At 50.3% G+C, this 22720-nt stretch overlaps 1 protein-coding gene across 1 annotated transcript in view; it reads right to left on the bottom strand.

Annotated features, from left to right (window-relative positions):
• Nucleotides 1–22720, bottom strand: part of ephb2b (eph receptor B2b) — a 119815-nt gene that overhangs the window by 14340 nt on the left and 82755 nt on the right. Inside the window, exons 4-7 of the mRNA XM_084706419.1 lie at nt 18874–19029; nt 16043–16378; nt 2693–2817; nt 1081–1243 (exon numbers count right to left, since the gene is read on the bottom strand). Coding sequence (XP_084562545.1) covers nt 1081–1243; nt 2693–2817; nt 16043–16378; nt 18874–19029 — 780 coding nt within the window. The remainder of the gene's footprint in view (nt 1–1080; nt 1244–2692; nt 2818–16042; nt 16379–18873; nt 19030–22720) is intronic.

Raw genomic sequence — 22720 nt, 5'->3', positions numbered from 1 at the left:
AGCCCACGGAGCACGCTCAGATGCCAAGGATACGGTCAGTCATCTGGCACTGAGAGCATGGTGTGTGGGAGGGAGGCTGGGAGGGAGGCAGGGAGGGAGGGAGGGAGGGAGGGAGGCAGGGAGGGAGGGAGGGAGGGAGGGAGGGAGGGAGGCAGGGAGGGAGGGAGGCAGGGAGGGAGGCAGGGAGGGAGAGAGAGAGGGAGGGAGAGAGGAGAGAGGCAGGAAGGAACCGGGAACGGAGAATGAAAGGGAGAGAAAAAGGGAGGTAAGGATGGAAGGCAGAAAGGAAGGAGGGATGAAGGCAGAGCAGAGAGGAAGAGAGGGAGGTGGCTGATAGAGACGGAGGCCAGAAGGGAGGGAGGTGGGTGCATGTTTGGGTGAGACCCAGACCCTGTCCTGTGGTCTGCAGCCAAAAACAGGGAGGCCCATCTGAGAGCAGACACAGTCCTGGAGACCCAACATGAACCAGGTCCAAACATCCACCTAAAGGTCCCAAAAAAATCCCACATCTCAATCCCAGGCTGACATAGAAGAGTGTATGTGGGGATACTAATGCTAATGCTAGCCCCCAGCTCTGAGTGTAATTGGATTATGGACAGTACAGAGATAGATGCACGGGGACGTTAGCATCGCTAGCTGCTTATAGTCGAGACAGCAGAGTCCGTCTATGGGGATCAGTTGAGTCCAAACTCGTCCATGACTCATGCTACTGCCAGGGCTGATGACTCGGCCTCAAATTCCAAATGTCAACGAGTTTGTGTGTGTGAGTAAGGTCTTACTGCATGGGATGAAATGAAAAAGTCCTGGACAGATGTAGAGATATGGTGAAAACAGAGGGTCGCCTGTGTCTGGGGGAAGGTGAGTGATGGTCCGTGCTGTGCTTACGGGCCATGGAGGGGATATGCTGATGACCTGGCAGGGACTAGCAATCCCCCCCCCCACACACACACACTCACACACACTCACACACACACAAACCCCTCCCCCATATCCTTGCTGCTGCTGTCAGTGTGAAAGCCCCCCCCCCGCCCCGCCCACCCCCACCCCCACCACCACCACACACCCCTCCCCCCTCCTCACCTTCCGTCATGGTCTGGAAGTAGAGCTTGCCGCTGTAGCGTCCGAACCCTGCCACGGTGCGTGCCCGCACCTGGAACACGTAGATGCCCCCGGGCTTGAGTCCCCGGGCCACCACTGTGTTGGTCTGGCTCCGGATGGTGGTGGAGTTATACTCCGACTGGTCCTGGGGAGGGACGCAGGGAGACATCAGGTCCAGTTGTGGTTGAGGTGTAAGTCAAGGTGAGGTTAGGTCAGGTAGGATTATGGAAGGTTGGGTGAAGTTTGGTTATAGGATGTGATGTTTGTGGAAGTAAAGTTATGTGAAGTTGAGTTTCATGTTACTGTAAGTGGGGCAAGTAAGGTTATGGATAGGTTAGTTCGGGATAAGGTTAACGTTTTGTCAAGTTAGGTTCAACTCAGGCTATAGTGAAGTTAGGTGACGTAAGGTTAAAGTTAGAGAAGGTCAGGCAAAGCAATCCGAGATCCGTTCAAACTCAAAACCAGCCACATTACAGACACGTGACTCTCTTCCTTCAGAAGTGAAACAGCCGGCTAGACGACAGGCTGCCTCAAACGAGTCAGACTGGTGTGAGAACAGAGCTGGGAGCTTGTGACAGATCCAGGCCCTGTGTCTGTTCCCAGACAGCCATCCTCTTCCTCTCCGCCCCGGCTGACAGGTCTGATGGAGGAGACAGAGAAGGGAGGCTGCTCTCTTCTACCCATCTCTCAGCGCACACTTCAGACGCACGGCGGGGGCTGAGACAACTGTTTTGACAGCTCTCTGCTCCAGCCGGGCAGGAGGGAAAGGAACGATGCCAGGAAGTGGAGCAGCGCCCGCACTCTGAGGAGAATTCATCAGTTGTTGCTGTTTCTTGTGTTTGTCTATTTTTATGTGTGTGTATGTTTGTGTGTGAGTTTGTGTGTGCGTGCATGTTTGTGCAAGTGTTTATGAGCACAAATGTGACTAAGTTTGTATGTTCATGCTAGTATCTGCGCCGGTGTATTATATATATATATATATATATATATATATTGTATTTGGACCTAAGGTCTATGAATATGTTTAAACGTTTTTGTAATCATTAGCACCCCAATGATAAACCCACAGCTTTGTCACAGCACTGAGTGGAGTCCTTCAAGGGCCCGCTGTGGGTCCAGGGCTCTGCCTGCTAACACTGGACGGATGGAGATCGAGATTGACAGAGAAAGAGCAGAAGTTCTGAGCTCGCTTTTGATGTGCTGCCGAACACGTTCTCTGTGGACATGATGGGAGTCTGCCAGGCAGCCGGAACGAGGTGTTTGTCTGAACGGGAGACTCGGGAGGAGATGATCAGGCTTTGGTTTAGCAGGTGAGATCAGAACGTCTTCTTGGCAGACGGAGATGAAAGCCTGGAGTCTTTGATATCTTCAGGAAAATTTCAAGAGGATAAGTGTCCGTGTGTGTGCATGTGTGTACTGCATGTGTGTGTGTGTGTGTGTGTGTGTGTACGTGTCATGTGTGTGTGTGTGTGTGTGTGTGCATGTGTGTGTGAAGGTGTGTGCACACACAGCATCCGTGTCCAGTAAATATCCATTGTGTTCTGCAGAGAGGGTGTGGGCCAGACACTAGTGTTTGCTGTGAAAAGATGAATACCTTCTCATAGTACTGCAGCTCATAGTCCAGGATGACCCCATTAGGCTGGTCTGGCTGGGACCAGGAGAGGGTGATGCTGTCCACAGTACGACTGACTTGGTGCATGATGGACACTGTGGAAGGAGCTGGAGAGAGAAAAGGGAGGGAAAGGGGGACAGAGAGAGAGAGAGAGAGAGAGAGAGAGAGAGAGAGAGAGAGAGAGAGAGAGAGAGAGAGAGAGAGAGAGAGAGAGAGAGAGAGAGAGGAGAGAGAGGAGGTGGAGAGAGCAGTTGGGGAGAGAGAAGCAAGAAAGCGGGGGGGGAGAGAGAGAGAGAGAGAGAGAGAGAGAGAGAGAGAGAGAGAGAGAGAGAGAGAGAGAGAGAGAGAGAGAGAGAGAGAGAGAGAGCATGGCATATTAGATTAGACCACATTCCACCTCCACTTTCACTCATTAAGATAAGTACTGTATCTCATAGTGTGCAGAATCAGGGATTCCCAGAACCACAGTGATAGTGTCCATGGAGCATGACTGTGATCCAGCCTGAACAGAGATGTTTATATCAGGCCACATTCAGACTGTGTGCTCTCTGACGGCCCCCAGTCTCATGACCAGACATGTAGCCCATGCCGACAAGTCGCAACACTGGCTCCAGCTCGGAGGCAGAAGACTCCTGGGACTTTCCAGCCTGTGTCACAGCTGTCATGCATCCACACTGTCCACGCCACACACCGACTCTGAGGAGTCTACCGTCTGTCTGTCTGGTGGGAGATCACCCACCTGGACTGCCTGCTCGAGCTCTCCAGATCTGGCTGGACTACTCTGGGCTGGCAGTTCTGGTCTGACTACTCTGGCTTGACTACTCTGGCCTGCCTGGTCTGGCTTGACTACTTTATCCTGCCTGGTCTGGATTGACTACTTTGTCCTGCCTGGTCTGGCTTGACTACTTTATCCAGCCTGGTCTGGATTGACTACTTTGTCCTGCCTGCTCTAGCTTGACTACTCTAGCCTGGCCACATGTTATATCCCCCTTCTGTGGAGCAGGACTAGCTTATAATCTAGGCTGCACTGCCTATTGCCAGAACCACAGATATGTCATACGCCACTGTCATTTTATTGTGTTTATTATACCCTTTTCTGTTTTTACTGTCTAATTTAGTCCCCGAGGTCTGGGCATTTATGCATCTGTCTTGTGGATGACAACTTAATTCACGCCAGCAAACACTCTGGAAGCGTTGGGACAAGACACATGGTCACGGAGAACAAATTCTGGGAATGACAGTGTTTATTTTAAACCGTTGTGCGGCGTTTACTAAGTAGCAGTAAGCCAAGGCCTCCAATGCTTGTGTGGTCATAAAAGATGAAGCTGAATGAGTGGGTGGGGTTGGGTGCCTGAGGTTAGCCTTGCTTCTTTAATCGAGTCAAAGGCAAAGGCAGGAACTCTCCACATTCTCTGAAAGGAAGGCCCCCATCCCTGCTGGCCCCATGGTCCTCAGTCCAGGCCCTCGGCCCGGAGCCTAGTGGCTCCCCAGGGCCCTACAGGCAGAGGCCTCTCCACAGCCACGTGCTTTCCATGGAAAATCCTCCAAAGGAAAAGAGCCCGAGCCCCGCCCGCCATTATCGAGAAATCTGAAGCAGCGTGTGGCGAACCGTGCGGTTTTTAACATCTCCCCTCGTAACTCCACCGTTCATTTCCTCTGTTGTCGTTCAAGTAGCTAAAACAGACACACAAGCCTTTAATTGGAGTCCCCGTTTTTTGTTTTATAGAACTTTTCCTTGTGTTCCGTTCTGGATTGCAATGTACCAGCAGAGGATACAGCTCTCTGGAGAGGTGGTGAGGCCGGGCTAGTCGTGATGCAGAGAGGAGTTTATGGCCTATTCATTCTGACTGGGCTGGCAGGCCGGTCTCGCCTCGCCTGACCCCCTCCGACACACAACCCCCACCCCACCCCCCCTCCAACAGTAGCTCCCATCTGGGAACACTAATCATGGGACACCATGTAAACAGACAGGGGCCAGAAGACTCTGTCTCCGGACACTGTATATACTCTTCAATATAAATGTGCCAACAGATAATGAATAGCAGCCCTTGGCTCCATCCTCAACCAGTGGTGCTGTAGTCTTGCAGAGAGCACAGGCTCAACGTGTCTCTCCCCTACTGTATATGCAGTGTGGGCTTCCATCGGAGGAGCTCCTCTCCTTTTCTGTCTCCTGTCCCATTGGCTGCGTTTGCGGTCACAAGACAGCCTAATAAGGCAGCCAGCCGTCGGCAGTTCGTCCCACGACTATCCCATTACGGATGTGCAAACGTGTTCTGGAGCGCTGAAGGCGCTCTGCGGCGTGCTAACCATCTCCCTGGAACGAGACGTTTGCCCTGTAAGGTGATAGTGGGATGGGGTGACAGGGATGGACCCTTGCCAGCTTCAGAGCTGGTAGAACCGAATAACGGCAGTTTCCCGAGGAACGTCACCCGGGCGTGGTGACAGGTGAGACGTCCGTGTCGAAAAATCAACACACACCGCGCCGATCGGAGAAAAAAAAACTGCTTCTGTTCCGGTGGGGAAGAAATGTCTGAACCTGGATTATATATTGTATAACCTATATTGTTTATCTCCGTCAGGTTGCGTCAGGTTGTGTGCGCCCTACTGTTACGATCCAGGAGAGACCTTGCTCTGAGCAGGTCATAATCTCAGCTAATTGAATATTCCAGTCAGGGAGCATTCCATCTTTATGAATGATTGCCGTGTTTCACTGGAGACAAGAGGCTCATTTATCTCTGGTCTGAGGTGTGTCACCGTTCACTGGCGAAGGCTGCGGCTCTGAGAGAGTCCACCAGTCAAGACATGCTCAGGACAGACATCAGTATCTTCTCTCACTGTCTCGCCAGGAAGGGTTCATGTTTGTACACACACTGTCCTTTCAGCCACATACATCACTAAACACCTTGTTTGTGCATCAATACAATTAGGGTTGTGGTGGTCTTGAATTTCCTTTTTTTGGGGAGTATGCTTTTCACTGAACTAATTAAACTTATCCTGTACTGTAACTTATCAAATACAATTGTCTTTGTTTTCTTTTTGATTGTTACAACAGCACATCCAGCTGGAGAAGGGTGTGAGCCGCTAATATGGTTTTGCTTTGAATTCTTAGAGAATCAATGCTGCATTGTGTCTGTGTATGTGTGTGTACGAGTGTGTTTTTTTTGTATGTGTGTCTATGTGTGCGTGCGTGTGCACATGAGTGTGTGTAAAGTATGTGTGTGTGTGAATATCTAAGTGAGGCTCCAAATACAGAGCCCAAGCAAGTGCTGCTTTAATCTCATAGGCTGGGGAACAGGGCTCTCTGGCTGTCTCAGAGTTGAGCTCACCTCTTGGCATTGGAACCAGGCCTGCCTCTGATAGAACAGACAGGGGATTTAGAGTGTGTTCCAGCATGATACTCTGGCTTTGGTCCAGAAGCATCTATATTTTTGTGCAACATCCCAATACAAGTTTTACTGTTGTGTTTGAACACCAAGCGACTTCCCCAATCAATCAAACGTGGCCTTTACAGAGTTCTTTCCACTCATTTGAATCCATGCTGATTTAATGGGCCGTGATCCCACAAAACGCAGAGCAGAAATCCGGTGAGACACACATGATGTATCTCTTTCACGTTCTCGGTCTCTCTCTCTCTCTCTCTCTCTCTCTCTCTCTCTCGGTCTCTCTCTCTCTCGGTCTCTCTCTATCTATCTCTCTCTCTCTCTCTCTCTCTCTCTCTCTCTCTCTCTCTCTCTCTCTCTCTCTCTCTCTCTCTCTCTCTCACTCTCTCCAGTCTGTAAGTAAATATCTCTGTGCTGTTATTGTTCACCTCAATGCTGCTACACTCGTTTGGTGGGCTGTGCCTTCTCCCACCTCTCCCTCCCACCACTCTCCTCTCTGTTCTACCTCCTCTCCTCACCCCCCTCGCTCCTTCCTCCTCCCTCAAGAATGCTGCTCTCCTTTCAGCTAGCTCTATTGATTGGGCCTCCCATCTGTGCATGATGGGTATCCCCACAGAGAGAGGTGCTGGATTGAGACCAAGCTGTTGGAGGGGGGGGGGGGATAACAGAGGGGCATAGGGACAGCGGGCATGGGGACAGGGTGGGCTGGAAGGCTAGGGGGCAGGGGACAAGGGACAAGGGAGGGGTCCTGTGCCCAGCCTCGAGACACCATCCCTGGGGAGAGACTCAGGACCTCTGGGCTCAGCTGGATCTCCAGCCTCTGTGTGACATGCTGCAGACAAGAATATAAAAGATGGAGGCAAGGGAGAAAGGCAAGGAAGGAAAGGATCGAGGAGGGATGGAGGAGAGGATGGAGAATGGAGGGACAGTAATGATAGTCATCATAGTTGTGGTATGGATAGACATTGGCTTCTCTATTGTGGTTGGGGTGAGAGAGAGAGAAAGAGAAAAGAGAGAGATAGAGAGACAGAGAGAGAGATAGAGGGAGAGAGAGACCATGTCACCTCGGTTGATTTCCATCACCCTACTAAAGCTCCCTGTCCCCTTGTATAAACCCTCTTTAGCTGCTCAGAGAGAAGACAGTCAAACTGGCCAACGTCAATACTGGCTATTCAGATCTGGGAAGAGACAGACTTAGGATTTAAAACTTTGTTTGATTCTTACTGACTACCCAATATGAAGGGTGCTCAACGACCATGTGGCTCTGATTTGATTTGGGGTTGTGGAGAAGAGAGACCTAAGCTATGATTTGGAGAGAGTGGTATGTGTGTGTGTGAGAAAGAGAAAGAGAGAGAGATTAGGGGAGAGTGTTTGTGTGTTCGCAAGACAAAGTGTATGCGTGTCCGTGGCGAGCTAAAGAACGCGTTTTGAGAGAGAGAGAGCGAGAGACAGCGGGTCAGGGCTCGTAAATCCCGTTCCCCTTTCGCCGTAAAAAAAAAGGAGAGGAAAAAAAAGAGAAAACTTTCCCCCATGGTATCGTCTCCCAGAGAGGCCCCCCAGCAGCTGTTCCTCCCCCAGGCAGGAGACCTCCTGACCGGGCTGCTGCCGCTGCAACGCTCCCTCGGCTGGAGCTCTTGCGTTTACGAGCAGCGCCGCACGCCGCTTCCAGAGCTAGCCGAGGGAGAGGCTGTTATGTGCATGTACTTTCGGCACGCTGGCAACACGCCCTGCTTCCCCCCCCTCCCCCATCTGCGATGGATTGCAGAGTTTTTTTTTTTTTTTTTTCTTTTTTCGTGTCTCCAAAGACTTTCCTACGCAGTAAAGCTACACAAGCGAGATTTGAGTTCATCAAGCTTTAAACCAGATGCACTGGAAAAGACCGGGGGCCTTCATGCACTCGTATACACACCATAAGCTAATTCTAAAATAGCCACTCCAGGGGCTTGAGAAAGTTTTCAGATGTTTACGGGAGGTGAGGTTTGGAGTGAGCGCATCAAGCCTAGAGCAGAACTTAACCTAGAGATCCACAACAGAGAGGGGAGGAAGAGGTTGTGTGTTCGTGTGTGTGTACTGGGAGGGTGGTGGGGATGTTTTGGTTTGGATTTGAGGTCAAGGGAATCGGTGCGTGAACCCTGGAAGATACCTGGTTCCTCCCACCTAGGCTTGGCCTTGGAGAGCTTGAGGCGTCCCTGAACACAGTGCAGACCCTGGCTCCTGCTTCCTCTCTCTGCCTGAGCTAAGGAGAGAGGAGCGGCTGGGTTCTGCTAGGCCGTCACATGTCTGTCTCAGGCGCTGTCATTGGACAGATGCTATCTCCACCTCTAGGCCCTGATTGGCCACCACTTGGGCTGGCGACAACTCAACCGTCGACCGGCGTCGGCAACAAGATGGAACCCCTGGGCTATGAGGGTGTACCTCAGAACCACACCCACCCACCGCCCCGGCAACCCCTCCCCCCTCAGGCATGCTCTTATACCTTATCAACGGCCGTGACACATGTGGACGTACAGGCAGACGTGATCGAGGTTGGGGATGAGGAGTGGCACTCAGGGAGGGATCGGTAGGGTAGATCGGTGGACAATGGAGGCTTTGTTCCCTCTGCGGTTCCGGGAAAGGTGCCTGATCATGTGTCAATATTGTCATTTCATTCCTTCTTCTTGTGTGTATGTGTGGGTATGGGTGTGTGTTTGTGTTAGGAGATAGAAAGCGTGACAGACCAGAAAAAAACGGAGAAAAATGGAGAAACAGGTAAAGAGAGAAAACGTTTGAGGGAAGAATAGAGAGCGTTTGAGAAAAGGACGAGAAAAGACTGAAATAGATGGATACAATGAGAGAGAAATAGAAGTAAAAAAAAAGAAAGACAGGCACAGAGAGAGAGCGGAGAGAGAGAGAGAGAGAGAGAGAGAGAGAGAGAGAGAGAGAGAGAGAGAGAGAGAGAGAGAATTACTAGTAATTGTGTTTACTATGATCCCACAGCCCTCCATAGTGAATATGCTTAGAGCAGACTGTTGTTCCGTGGCCTGAGGAGGAACATGAAAGCACTCATTCCAGTTAACTGGCTACAACGATAGAAGAGGAGGCAATTTCACATGTAATCAAAGCAGGACAATAAGAGCAGCCAGAAATACATCCCATCAATATTTCAAAGAGCATCTCTCGGATATCTCAACTACTTCAGATAGCTTTGAGGAGAGAGGTGAGGAGGAAACAAGGATGGTGGAGGGAGTGTGTATGTGTGTGTGTGTGTTTGTCTGTGTGTATGCGTGTAAGTATGTGTGAATGCAAACTTTCCTGCTTTCTAGTCTATTCTACCTAATTGTAAACTAGTGTGGAAGGAGATACTCGTATCCAAAAGCGTATGACTGATATTTGGTGATTTTTGTTTACACCCCTTAAACCAAGACTAATTTTACATTTTCATGGTTTAAGCACAGTTAAAGTGAGGCAACACATACTTGTGTTTAGAGTTAAACATTCTGAATATTCATATAAAACAGTGGGGTTGCATATGTTGTGACCTAGCATGATTGTATGTTTCACTCCCTGTCCACAACCACACATAGGGTAACAGTGAATACATGACTGCATTCAAGCAATTACGCATTTCACCATGAATCGAGGGTCATTCGGGCAAAAACAGTTCCACGTTTAATATATGGCCCTTTTCACAGCTCAGTGGACCATAAGGTCTTAATCTTTGAACCCCACTTGAAGCTCTCAAAATGTTCACACTGGTTTACAGTAAGGGTTCAGTAAAGACAGAGTCTGTGCAATAAAGAACGACATGTTCTACAGCCAGTATGATGCGTGTGTCTTGACTGTGAACTCATCAATTATGGTACTGATTAGTCCCTGGTATAACAGTTCGAACAGTCAGTCTGAGAGTCCATTGACATAACCATGTGAACATGGCCGGCTTAATAAAGGGTAATTATTGCAGGAGAGAAAGTAATGAAATGCATATTTTATGCATAGGTCATGTAAAGTCATGGAGGCCTACAGGCAGAGCAGGGGTTTGCATACCTAAACACATGGTGTCAGTTTGCTCTGCACTGGCTGCCTGTCACAGCATGGGGGATGTGTGGGAGAATGCTGTACTGACTGGCTGGCTGGGTGGGTAACTGGCTGGGTGGCTGGTTGACTGGCTGACTGACTGGGTGCCTGTCTGACTGTCTGTCTAACTGGCTGCTTGTCTGCCTCCTGCCTGTCTGCCTGTCTCCCCCACAATTGCAGCTTCCATATGTGTCCTCCCAGCCGCCTTCTGTCACTGTCACACCCTGGTACACTAATGGACATCATCCCATTCTTGGTGTATGTCTCTCTCTCTCTCTCTCTCTCTCTCTCTCTCTCTCTCTCTCTCTCTCTCTCTCTCTCTCTCTCTCTCTCTCACCCCACACCCCCACCCACCCACCACACTCTCTCTCTCTCTCTCTCTCTCTCTCTCTCTCTCTATCTTTCTCTCTCTCTCTCTCTCTCTCTCTCTCTCTCTCTCTCTCTCTCTCTCTCTCTCTCTCTCTCTCTCTCTCTCTCTCTCTCTCTCTCTCTCTCTCTCTCTCTCTCTCTCTGTCTCTCTCTGTGTCTCTCTATCTCTCAGTCTGCTGGACACACTATCAGCACTGAGGCAGCACTGAGGCAACGTAAACAGCTTGCACCTTTGCATGTTGTTGCTGGAATGCACACACTCTCCCACACACACTCTTCTGACACGTTCTCATTCGCACCTTCTCCCTCACACATTCTCATACACACTCTCCCTCACACACTCTCCCTCGCAGAATCCCAGGTGGTCCACTCACACCTCAGCTCAGCCAATCAGAGGCATCATGAAGTCATAAATCTCCTGGCCGTCATTTGGAGGTGGAGCAGCCCATTAGCAGTCCTGGCCATGGCGTGATGGACGGGGGTCCTTAGCCGGACACAGCACACCTTATAAGAAGCCACTAACCCCGCCGTCACAATCCACTCCCTCCGCCCTCCCCCGCCTCCACTTTCCCCCCTCCACCCTCCTCCAGTGGATGAGGGGAGGATGACACACACACACACACGCATTGTGGTTGAGGAGAGGCTGACACACAGAGTAGGTGCTCCTTTCAGCCTTGATCCTCTATGGACAGGATGTCTTGAAGACTGCAATCAACAGGCCTCCAGGAGAGGGGCTGCCTGTGAACCAGAGCTCGAGGCAGCTTTGGACTGGTGAGAAGGAAAATGTTTTCCTGTCAGGCGTGGAACAGTCAACCTGACTGACAAGGTGATAGCAGTCAGTAACTGTCACCTGATTGACAAGGTGACAACAGTCATTTCCAGCCAGGTAATCACTTATCAAAAGCCATGTATTTAACACTCCCTTTTTGACAGCTCTGGTGCGGGGTGTGTGGATGTGTGTGTGGGTGGGTGTTTGTGTGTGGATGTGAGTGATTGTGTGTGTGTGTGTGTCAGGGCTCAGGCCACTGAGCTGTCAGTGAGGTCTGTGATGAATCCTCCGTGGGAGAGGTAGTCTAAGCAAACATTTAAACATTTCACCCTGTCTCTATGATGACTGTAGGACATGGTAGGGAGAGAGAGAGAGAGAGAGAGAGATGGAAAGAGATGGTGAGAGAGGAGAAAGAGAGAGTGACAGAGAGGAGAGAGAAGGAGGAAGAAGAAAGTAGGAGAAAGAGACAGAAAGACAAAGAGAAAGGGGGGAGAGAAAGGTGAGGGAGGGCGAAAGAGGAAGAGAGCGAGATGGAGTAGGAGGCCGGTTATGAATGATTAACCCTCATTAATCATTAAGCTGGAAGGCTTGAGAGGAAAGGAGAACAGTAAAGGCTAGGCTTTGTGTCTGCATCCGTGCAAAAGCCTCCCCCCCACCACCCCACACATACACACACACACTCCGCTTGTGTGTTTCTCCTCTCTGCGTCGCCTCAAAGGGCAGCCCTTGGATCCGCACAGTGGTGTCGTCTACGGGATCCACAAGAATTTGCCCGTGTGAATGGGGGGGGGGGGGGGGGCAGCTTGTTAAACTGACAGTGTGTGCACTACTTCAAACCAGACTCGACAGCCTTAATGAAACATGGTGTTTCTGGTCCAGAAGGCATTGTTGGAGTATTTCTCACCCTCCATCCCTCCAGCAGAGAGGATGAGAATGTGAGGGTATGAGGAAATGAGGCGATAAGAGGATAAAAAAAGTGAAGTAATGAAGGAATGAGGTACATCCTTCCGATGGAGGGATGAAGGGATGAAGGGATGAGGTGGAGATGGTGAATCGGCCTCTCCTGGAGAATGTTGTCCTCCCTGCTTCATCCGTCTGCCACTCCAGCTCCTCTCATTGCTCCGCCTCCAGGCTCTTTATCTCTCCAAACACATGCTCCATCATCATACAACCTTTCCTTACCCCCATCTATCACTGTCCCTCCCATTCTATCTTCCTCTCGCTCTCTCTCTCTCTCTCTCTCTCTCTCTCTCTCTCTCTCCATCTCGTTCTCTTTCCTTTTCACCCTCTACCTTTCTCTCTCTCTTTCTCTCTCTAACTCTTCCCCTCCCCCTTCCCTCCTTCCATACTTCATAAACGAGAAATGACACAAACCCCCTGTGAAAGAATGGTATTTAATAGATAGAGCAAAAGCTGTGGGCTAGCAGGGAGATTTGGTAGTGACTCACCATTATGAGCACCTAAAGGGACCCAAAACACAACACTTTCCACAGGAGAGGACGTGTGTGCATGAATCAGACGGATCCTCATTAAACAAGCGGGACTTCTCGCAGCTTACTGTAAGCTTCAGTTTTATGAGACAGCACGGAATGTAATTACGGTGAGTAGGCCCACTTATGAAGGCAAGGCACTGGGCTGTGGACGTTAGCAGCCTCTCTGTGGGGCCAGATAGAGAGCAGAGGCTGGTGAGGCTGGGAGAGATGGAAGGTCATGCTGCAGAAGAGTGTAGTGTGTGTGTGTGTGTGTGTGTGTGTGTGTGTGTCTGTGTGTGTGTGTGTCTGTGTGTGTGTGCATGTCTGGACAGGTGCTTGTGCGTGCCTGAATGTGTGAGTGTTTTTATGTAAGTGTGTCAGCATGCGTGTGTATCATATGTGTAATGTGTGTGAACATGCATGCATGCCTTTACATGTTAGTGCATGTGTGTGGGAGAGTGTTTGAATTGGGGGCTGGTTGAAAAGAGCGTTCACCTCAAAATCCCTAACACACACACAGACACACACACACACACCTCCTCTTCCCCATCATCAGAAGTGTAGGGCAGCATTTCACCAGAGAGCCGTTTTCACGCCAGTCACTTCAAATTCATTTATTTATGGCATTCCTTCTTGGTAAAGCCCACCACCCTACAGATAGGTTTGAAATGGGACGGATTAGCACGCAACTCAAGCACACACACACACACACACACACATAGAGAAACTCACACACTCTCTCTTTGTTTTTCACTGACCGTTTTTTTTCTCTCTCTGTTTCACTCTCTGTCAGTAACATGTTTTTCCTCTTCTCTCTTTTATCTTTTTTTGGTTCCACTTTCTCTCTCACATGCTCTCTCCCTCCCTCTCTACCCTTTGCCCTGTACCATGCACTCCCCCTCCCTCTCTCCCCCTCTCTTTTCCCCTCCCTAGTCCATGCTCTCTCCCCCACCCTCCCTGTCCCCTCCTCTACTTCTAACATGCACTCTCTCTCTCTCCTTCTCTCCCTCTTTCCATCTCTCAGCCTCTCCCTGTAATAGGAGGGAGAGGAACAGAGCCGCCTCTGGTAATTGGGGGTGACATGATGTTTATGTAACCTCCAAGACTCCCAAACCAGACGCAATTATGGGACTCGGGGCCCCTATGACCCCAGGGCTGTGGGCCTGGCGCTGGGTGACTGGGCTCTTCTGTCCCCAGACCAGGCCTGCTCTCTGGAGGTGGTGGGAAGGGGGGTGGAGAGGTGGGCCAGGCCAGGGTTCGCCCTCTTTCACAGCTCCCTCCGACAGGAGCCCCTCGCCCCCCTAATCCAATGTGACGGGCACTTCACTGGAGAGGGTGCAGAGCCCCCCAATTTCCGCCCTGAGAGGGGCATACTGAGGGGGATGGTGGTGGAGGCAGAGGGGTACGGATGGGGGGGTGGCCGACGTTTTTGTCACCCAGCCGGGAAAGCGAAGGCTCATTAGAACACCTAACTGCACTCTCTGGCCCTCATTAACCCGCCACACCGATGACTCATATCCTAACAGACAATAAGGAGGACGTTCCAGGAATAAAAGCTCCTCCATTTGAACAGGATTTGGCGCCTCCCCCCCCCCACCGCCCCCGAGTATAGTGATGATGCTTTGTGGAGCAGGACGTTGTGTCTCAACATGCAAACTAAGTATGTCACGTTTGTCGCTGTTGTACCAATTAGTCCACATTCCTAGGTGTGTCAAATTCATACAATGTTCCTCTTCGGATCGTCTTTTGTAAAGTTTTTCTAATCCTGTTTACTGTAAACTGTGGTTATTTAAACTTTCTATCCTCGGAGCACGTGGTTGACAACAGCAAGAACCGAACAAGAGCAAAACTCCAAACAGTGCTGGAAGTTGAGGGAGACACAGACATCATGGCTCGTTCTATAAGATTGCACCCCCTCCCTCCCACCTCCTCCTCCCTGTCCCCCCTATCCTCCCTCACCCACACCCCACACCCACCACACCCTCTCTCTCTCTCTCTCTCTCTCTCTCTCTCTCTCTCTCTCTCTCTCTCTCTCTCTCTCTCTCTCCCTCTCACACACACCTCCCCCTTCACCCTCCCTCCCCCTCCCTCCTCTTCCTTTCCTTTCCTTCCCCTCCACCTCCCAACACAATCAGACGTTGGGGGGGTGACGGCCCCGGTACAGTACTGTGCCAATGGGACTACAAGCCTCGGCTCCAACAGAGCGTGCCCGGTCCGGACTGCCTTGGCCTGCCTCCCAGCTCATCAGCGTCCGGGGATCCCGGCTGGCTCGCCAAATGATGCGTCTCAGTGAGACAATTAAAGAGCAAATCAATGCTGCCGCTGCCGGCGTGAATACAAGACGAGGAGCCGACGAGTTTGACCGCAATTGCCCCAACGGAAAAGACACATGGATGTAAAGGTAGTCAGAATGGGAGGAGGGGAGGAGAGAGAGACAGAGAGAGAGAGAGAGAGAGAGAGAGAGAGAGAGAGAGAGAGAGAGAGAGAGAGAGAGAGAGAGAGAGAGAGAGAGAGAGAGAGAGAGAAAGAGGAGACAAAAACGGAATGGAGGGGGGGGGGGGGGCTGATTGAAGCAGGTTTCTGGAAGATTCCCGAGATTAAAAAGTTAGGGCAATCACCAAAGGGAGCTGTTTTCCATTAAAAGTCACAACCCCGTGGAAATACACTGTTTCTCTCTGGCTAATGTTCCCATTACAGTTGTAAGGGCAATTTACAAGGTAGCTGGTACATGGAATATGTATACATCAGTCTGAAGTCTCACCACTTAACAAGTATAAAATGTAGCACAAGAGCTGAGTGAGTAGGAGAATGAGAGGAGGGTCACCCATGCCAGGCCTGCGATCACTGAGCAATGAAGGCTGACAAGAGGGATGGGGGGGAGACAGGATGAGAAGGAGGAACGGAGAAAAGGATGAAACCTGAGAAAAAGAGATCAAGATTGCTCAGTAGGGAGAGAAAGAGGGGTGAGGGAAAAGGAGAAGAGGTATGAGGAGGGAAAGAAAGACAGAAAAATAGATGGAGAGATTAAAGGGAAAGAGAGAGATATATAACTGCTGTCCAGTCCTTTTAGAGTTTCATGATGAGGTCACATGGCCAGGGCCAACGGGCCATCACATCCCTTTGGTGACATCACCAAATTGCGTTGGCATCCACACACGAGTGAATGTGTGCCTCAAAAAATATGGATGTGCCTCGGAAAGTGTGTGTGTGCAAACGATGCACGTGTGTGTGTATAAAAGACACACATGTGTGCGCATGATCTCGCAATAGCGCCGCTCCATCCACTCACCAGCCTGGTTGGTGGTGATGTTGACCGAGGCGTACTGCGGAGAGTAGGGGCTCTGGTCCGACACGCCGTTGACCGCCTGGACCTCGAAGGTGTACTGCGTGTGGGCGAGCAGGTCGCTGATGTAGACGCGAGGCTCCGTCAGGCCCAGCTGGCGGGGGACAAACTGGACGTTGTCCCCGCAGCGCGTGCACCCGCCCCGGCCCCCGCCGCAGCTCTTGCAGATGATGTTGAAGACCACGTCCTCGCGGCCCCCAGACTCGCGCGGAGGCATCCACTCCAGCATCAGGGACGTCTCGTTCACACTGGAGATCACCGTCTGGGGCGCCGAGGGCACGGCTGTGGGTGACACACACGCACACACGCACACATGTGGTTAAGGTTACAGATATTTTCACACGATTATACATTGAGACATACATGGTTCAACACTGATATACACGCTTTACAGTACACACAGATACACACGCACATTTACACATTCTCCACTCTGTGCTCTTCTCTGAGTGTTTCTGGTGTTGCTCTGGTGATGCTGTGGGGGAAGTGTTTCTGCTGGTTAGTGTTTCTCTTGTGGTGCTGTGGGGGGTAGTGCTTCTGCTGGTTAGAGTGTTTCTCTAGTGATGCTGTGGGGGTAGTGATTCTGCTGGTTAGAGTGTTTCTCTAGTGATGCTGTGGGGGTAGTGTTTCTGCTGGTTAGTGTTTCTCTAGTGATGCTGTGGGGGTAGTGCTTCTGCTGGTTAGTGTTTCTCTAGTGATGCTGTGGGGGTAGTGCTTCTGCTGGTTAGAGTGTTTCTCTAGTGATACTGTGGGGGTAGTGCTTCTGCTGGTTAGTGTTTCTCTCGTGATGCTGTGGGGGTAGTGCTTCTGCTGGTTAGAGTGTTTCTCTAGTGATACTGTGGGGGTAGTGCTTCTGCTGGTTAGTGTTTCTCTCGTGATGCTGTGGGGGTAGTGCTTCTGCTGGTTAGAGTGTTTCTCTCGTGATGCTGTGGGGGTAGTGCCTCTGCTGGTTAGAGTGTTTCTCTAGTGATGCTGTGGGGGTAGTGTTTCTGCTGTCCTTGACATGGTGGAGGACACGCATACCAGGAGCTCAACCGCTCTGCTCATGTAACCCTCCTGTCTAACCACTAATACACTGCAGCCCTTCTGAGGTGGCAGCCTGGTATGCTGCAACAAGAAGGCCTCTTCCCCAGAGAGGCAGACTTACCACACACCCACACACACACATGAGCGCACACACTCGTTTGTGCACACACACATACATACACACATGCATGCATGCACACATGCACACACACACACAGACAGATAGACTTTGTGACATGTGTTTGCTTAAAATCTGCAGGGAATCATATACTTTCAATCACACAGAACCAACTGCCAGAAAGCGCAAGAGAGAGAGAGAGAGAGAGATAGAGAGAGAGGGGGGGGGGGAGGAGAAGGAGAGAGAGATTTAGGAACTATTTTGAGAGAAAGAGAGAGAGAGAGAAACAGAGAGAGAGAGAGACTCTTTCTCATGGTTGATAGATGGAAACCTGCCCCATAGCGTTGGTTTTGACTGACAGGCCAAGCAAACAGACAAAGAGGCGTGTTTATCTTTTACAAGCATGTGTGTCTGTTTCCCCAGCATGCCCTCTCTAGGGCTAATGAGATAAACGACGCCCACCAACTTCTAAAACTGAATTGATCACTTATTTAGAGCCCTTTTAATTGGCTCCCATTAAGGGACTTCCAGGGCTGGAGACAAGCCCAATGGAGGCCCCAATGTGTCAGTCGTCCTCTTCTGAACTCTGGAATGGAGGGATGGAAGGAGGGAGGGAGGCATGGATGGAGACAAGCATTTACCACACACACACACACAGACACACACACACAAGGATGGAGGGATGGAAGGAGGGGTAAGGGGTGGGAGGCTAATGGCCCCTGTTCGGGTTTGCCAGCCTGTTCAGATGGGCCCATTCCCAGCTCTAATCAGGGCTGGGCTGGCTGGGTTGAACCCCAGCGACGTGACTGTGGCGCTGAGGCTGGGGCTGGGGCTGCACGTTCAGTTCAGCTGCTACTCTCCCAGGGACAGGCTTATGCAAATCTCCTTTGTTGGAGGCGCTCAAATCTTCCTCTCCTCCTCCTCTCCTCCTCCTCCTCCTCTCCCCCTCCTCTCCCCCTTTCACTAGGGGTTAGGAACAAAAACACACACAGCCAAGATGCTGAAAGGAGCTCTCTCTCTTTTTCTCTCTCCCTCGCTCTCTGTCTCTCCCTCACTTGTCTCTTTTGCTCTCTCTTATGCACACTCCCTCACTCTGCACTACCAAGACCAAACTATGAACTGCATCTCTCTCTTTCCCTCCCTCGCCGCCTTTTTCCTGCTCTCAATGTCCCTCTTTATCTCTCTCTCTTTTTCTCTCTCTTTTCTCTTCCCCAACCCCTCTCTGTCTTTCTCTCAGCCTCTCCGTCAACTACAAATTCAAATTGAAATCAGACCAGCTTCATTGGCATGACAAGAGAGAGCCGTGGTTTGGTCCATTCTCTGGCTCTGGGCCTCCACAAAGCTGCAGCGCCCTGGCCTACTAACCTCTGCAACGGATGGGGCAGGGGCATGCCTCAGTGTGTGTGGACTTGGATTAATGTGTGAATGTGCATGTGTGTGTGTGTGTTTGTGTGTGTCTTTGCATTCATGTGTGCGTGTGTGCATTTGTGTGTGTACGTGTGGGTGTATGTTTGTGTGTGTTTGCATTGGTGTGTGTGTTTGTATGCATTTGTGTGTGTGTGTGTGTACGCATATGTAAGACGTGGAAAGGGGAGAAGGTTGGCCAGACGTTGGGTGTGCTTGTTGTACATACTTGTGCAGGGCATCTGGAAGGGGTCAGAGTCTGTGCGATAGTAACCGTTCCGACACACACAGGTGGTGGCTCCCTCGTTGGTGGTTCTGCTGTTGATGGGACACTGCATACAGGACTCGTCACCTTGGGTTGGCTTGAAGAAGCCCGACGGACAAGCTGAGAGAGAGAGAGAGAGAGAGAGAGAGAGAGAGAGAGAGAGAGAGAGAGAGAGAGAGAGAGAGAGAGGGAGAGCAACATTTGAGACTTTAGCCATTAACAGATTTAGTGTTTGTTAAAACTATTTTCCCTTTCTACAGATGTCATGTACTGGGGCCACATCTGGCTTTACTAGACTTGCAATCCTGCATACTGAACACACACAAACACACACACACAAAAACAACACACGCACACGCAGAGCCCGGCATTTAAATACACATCAGAGCATCTCTGTTGTGAGGGGAGTCTCCGCAGGGATGACCACACTTCCTGTTGGTGGTCTTTAATTATTCAGCTCACTCTGGTTGCCCAGGGGCTCTGTGTGTTTCCTGTTCCAGTAAGTGCTCTTTACGGTCCTCTCTCCTGGAGACAGCGACGACGCTGTCGCCATGACAGCGATGACCATGGGTACACACCACCTGGCCACATGGCTTCAGCCTGACATAATCCTTACTTTCCTCTCTCCTCCCTCCCTCTCTCCCAGGCGCTAGCATGACAAGATAAGGAGGAGAAGGTTGGTGTGTGTGTGGTGTGTTGGGGGGGGTGGGGGGGACTTTGTCCCTAAAGTGACACATGAATAGGTGATCTTTTGTGAGAAGCCAAACAAGGCTGAACGCCGGTGCTGGTCCCCAAGACAAGGCGGCCTTCAGGTCTCCTCTAACTGTCATGGATCAGCCGTTGCTGAGCTCAAGTGAACAGACGTTTTTCACATCAGACCAGGCTTGGATGAGTGACAAACACCAGGGAGCAAGAGGCCTCTCCTCTGCTAAAATGATACAAATCCAGCCGACGTCACCAGGCCCTCATCTACCCAACGGATGGTGTTTCTAAGCCTTTCTACCCCAACTCACAGCGTTTCTAAGCCTTTGTACCCCAACTCACTGTGTTTCTAACCATATACACCAACCCGCTGTGTTTCTAACCATATACACCAACTCACTGTGTTTCTAACCATATACACCAACCCACTGTGTTTCTAACCATATACACCAACCCGCTGTGTTTCTAACCATATACCCCAACTCACTGTGTTTCTAACCATATACACCAACCCGCTGTGTTTCTAACCATATACACCAACTCACTGTGTTTCTAACCATATACACCAACCCGCTGTGTTTCTAACCATATACACCAACTCACTGTGTTTCTAACCATATACACCAACCCACTGTGTTTCTAACCATATACACCAACTCACTGTGTTTCTAACCATATACACCAGGTCACTGTGTTTCTAACCATATACACCAACCCACTGTGTTTCTAACCATATACACCAGGTCACTGTGTTTCTAACCATATACACCAACCCGCTGTGTTTCTAACCATATACCCCAACTCACTGTGTTTCTAACCATATACACCAACCCGCTGTGTTTCTAACCATATACACCAACTCACTGTGTTTCTAACCATATACACCAGGTCACTGTGTTCCTAGCCTGACCTCGTCCCACTCTTACGTAACACTGCGCGCTCAGCCCATCCTCCACGCTAAGGAAATGCAATCATAAAACACAGCTCCATTTGCCCATTCATGGTCTGGGATGGCAATTACAGCTGGATTACAGCATATGCCACATGGAGCCGTGTGCAGCTGGAGCTTTATTTAAGAAAGGTCAGCTCACAAGGCATGATAAGTCGGGTTCAATGCCACTATTTCTATTCGAGAGACATATCCAAGAGCCTGGTGACCCTGCAAGGCCGGGATTACAGCTCTTTTCCAATCCCTCTCTCTCTCCCTCTCTCTCTCTCTCTCTCGCTCTCTCTCTCTGACTCCTTCGTCAGACAGCATGCTAGCACTCCTTATAAATCACTAGCCAACCATCAGCCGCTGGAAACACACAGTGAGGCAATTCTATACCTTGTCGCACACACACACATATCCTTACAAACACACACACACTCTCGTACTCAGACAGATTCTCCTTTCCCCTCTCTCTCTCTCTCTCTCTCTCTCTCTCTCTCTCTCTCTCTCTCTCTCTCTCTCTCTCTCTCTCTCTCACACACACACACACACTCACACAGACCCACTGTAACAGGACAGCATTCTGTGAGATCTGTCTCATTGAGCAGATAACGGTGAACGGCCACAAAATATACGGAGTGTTTTAGATCTGGACGAAAGCATAGCTGTAAACCTCTTAGGACAGGAAGTGGGTTTTCAGAAATGAAAACGTAGGAAATCTGATAGAGCTCTTCAACAAATATTAGTCCTGTCATGTTTTCCTTTGGCCATGATGGATGGGGTGAGAGGCTGGGGCGGAGAGAGAAACATGAGGGCGTTTCATTCACCTTGCCACTCAGCCGACTCTGAATGAAAACCTGGGACACGGATACTCTGAGAGCTGGGACTACCACAGGAGGAGAGGAGGAGGAAAGGAGAAAGGAGAAAATCTGGTTCTGGGGCTGCCACAAGAGGAGATTTGAGGAAGACAGGATGAGAGGATGAAGGCAGGGGTTGTAAATACATTTAGTCATTTAGCAGACACTCTTATCCAGAGCGACTTACAGTAAGTACTGAGACATTCCCCCGAAGCAAGTAAGATGAAGTGCCTTGCCGAGGGACACATCATTTGGCATGGCAGGGAATCGAACCGGAAACCTTCTGATTGCAGTAATAGCCCAATTCCCTAACCGCTCAGCCTGACCCCCCATCTGAATACCACACAGCCAGCGAAGGAGGAGGACACAGGGACAAGAGCATGAGAGGCATTGCTGTTGATGGGGCTGAGCAAAAACCATGCTCTCCTATCATTAGCTGAGGCATTCAGAATGAGACAGAGTCACTGCTGTCTAAATGTAATTGCTGGCAACTTATAACTGTGGTCAGATATGTCAGTCGGTCAGTCAGTCAGTCAGTTATTCGGTCAATCAGATAGTCAGCCAGTCCAAAAGTCAGCTTGTCAATTAGTCAATCAGCTAGTCAGTTGGTTAGTTAGTTATTTAGTTAGTTAGTTAGTCACCCAGGTGGTCAGTCAGCAGCTAGTGAGTCAATCAGCCACCTAGTCAGTCAGTCAGTCAGTCATTCAGGTGGTCAGTCTGGGTCCAGACAGAGCCTGCAGGACTGATTGAAAAGCAGATCACATCTTTGATTCTCTCTGCATCAGACAGGTTATTTTGAACTGTTTGATTACAGAATCTCCACTCTCCTCCCCTCCCTTCTTCCTCTCCCTGTCTCTTACCCTCCACCTCCCAGTCTCCATCCCTCACTCCCTCTGCCTCTCTCTGTTTCTCTCCTCTCTGTTCTCCCCCTCCCTCTGTCTCTCTTCCTCCCTATGTCATTCCACAGGAACAGGCAAGTCTCTTTGTGGATGTGGCCTCCAACAGCAGACAGCCTTCTGGCAACAGGTGGTAATTAAAACAGGAATATTCAACGCTGGATTTTTTCCTTGGAATGCTTCTTATTTCTTTCTACTCTTTCAAACACACTTCTCTTTTGATATCCTTCATAAGTAAGCACATTTCTCTGGCTCTCAGATCCTGTGGAGTTTGACAACGGTGATGAAATGCTGTATTGAGCCAAGCAGAAGAGCTGCCATGCAGAACCAACGTGTTCAAACTCACAAACAGTAGAGCAGTGATCCCCTGAGTGCACATCTCTTGGGAGAGGGGGGAGGGATTGGATCTCCTGGTCCTGGTGTCA

Source organism: Hypomesus nipponensis, chromosome 9, assembly GCF_054491055.1.
Source record: "Hypomesus nipponensis isolate SF chromosome 9, ASM5449105v1, whole genome shotgun sequence".
NCBI classification, from domain to species: Eukaryota; Metazoa; Chordata; class Actinopteri; order Osmeriformes; family Osmeridae; genus Hypomesus; species Hypomesus nipponensis.
This window is presented reverse-complemented; position numbering and strand designations above follow the sequence as displayed.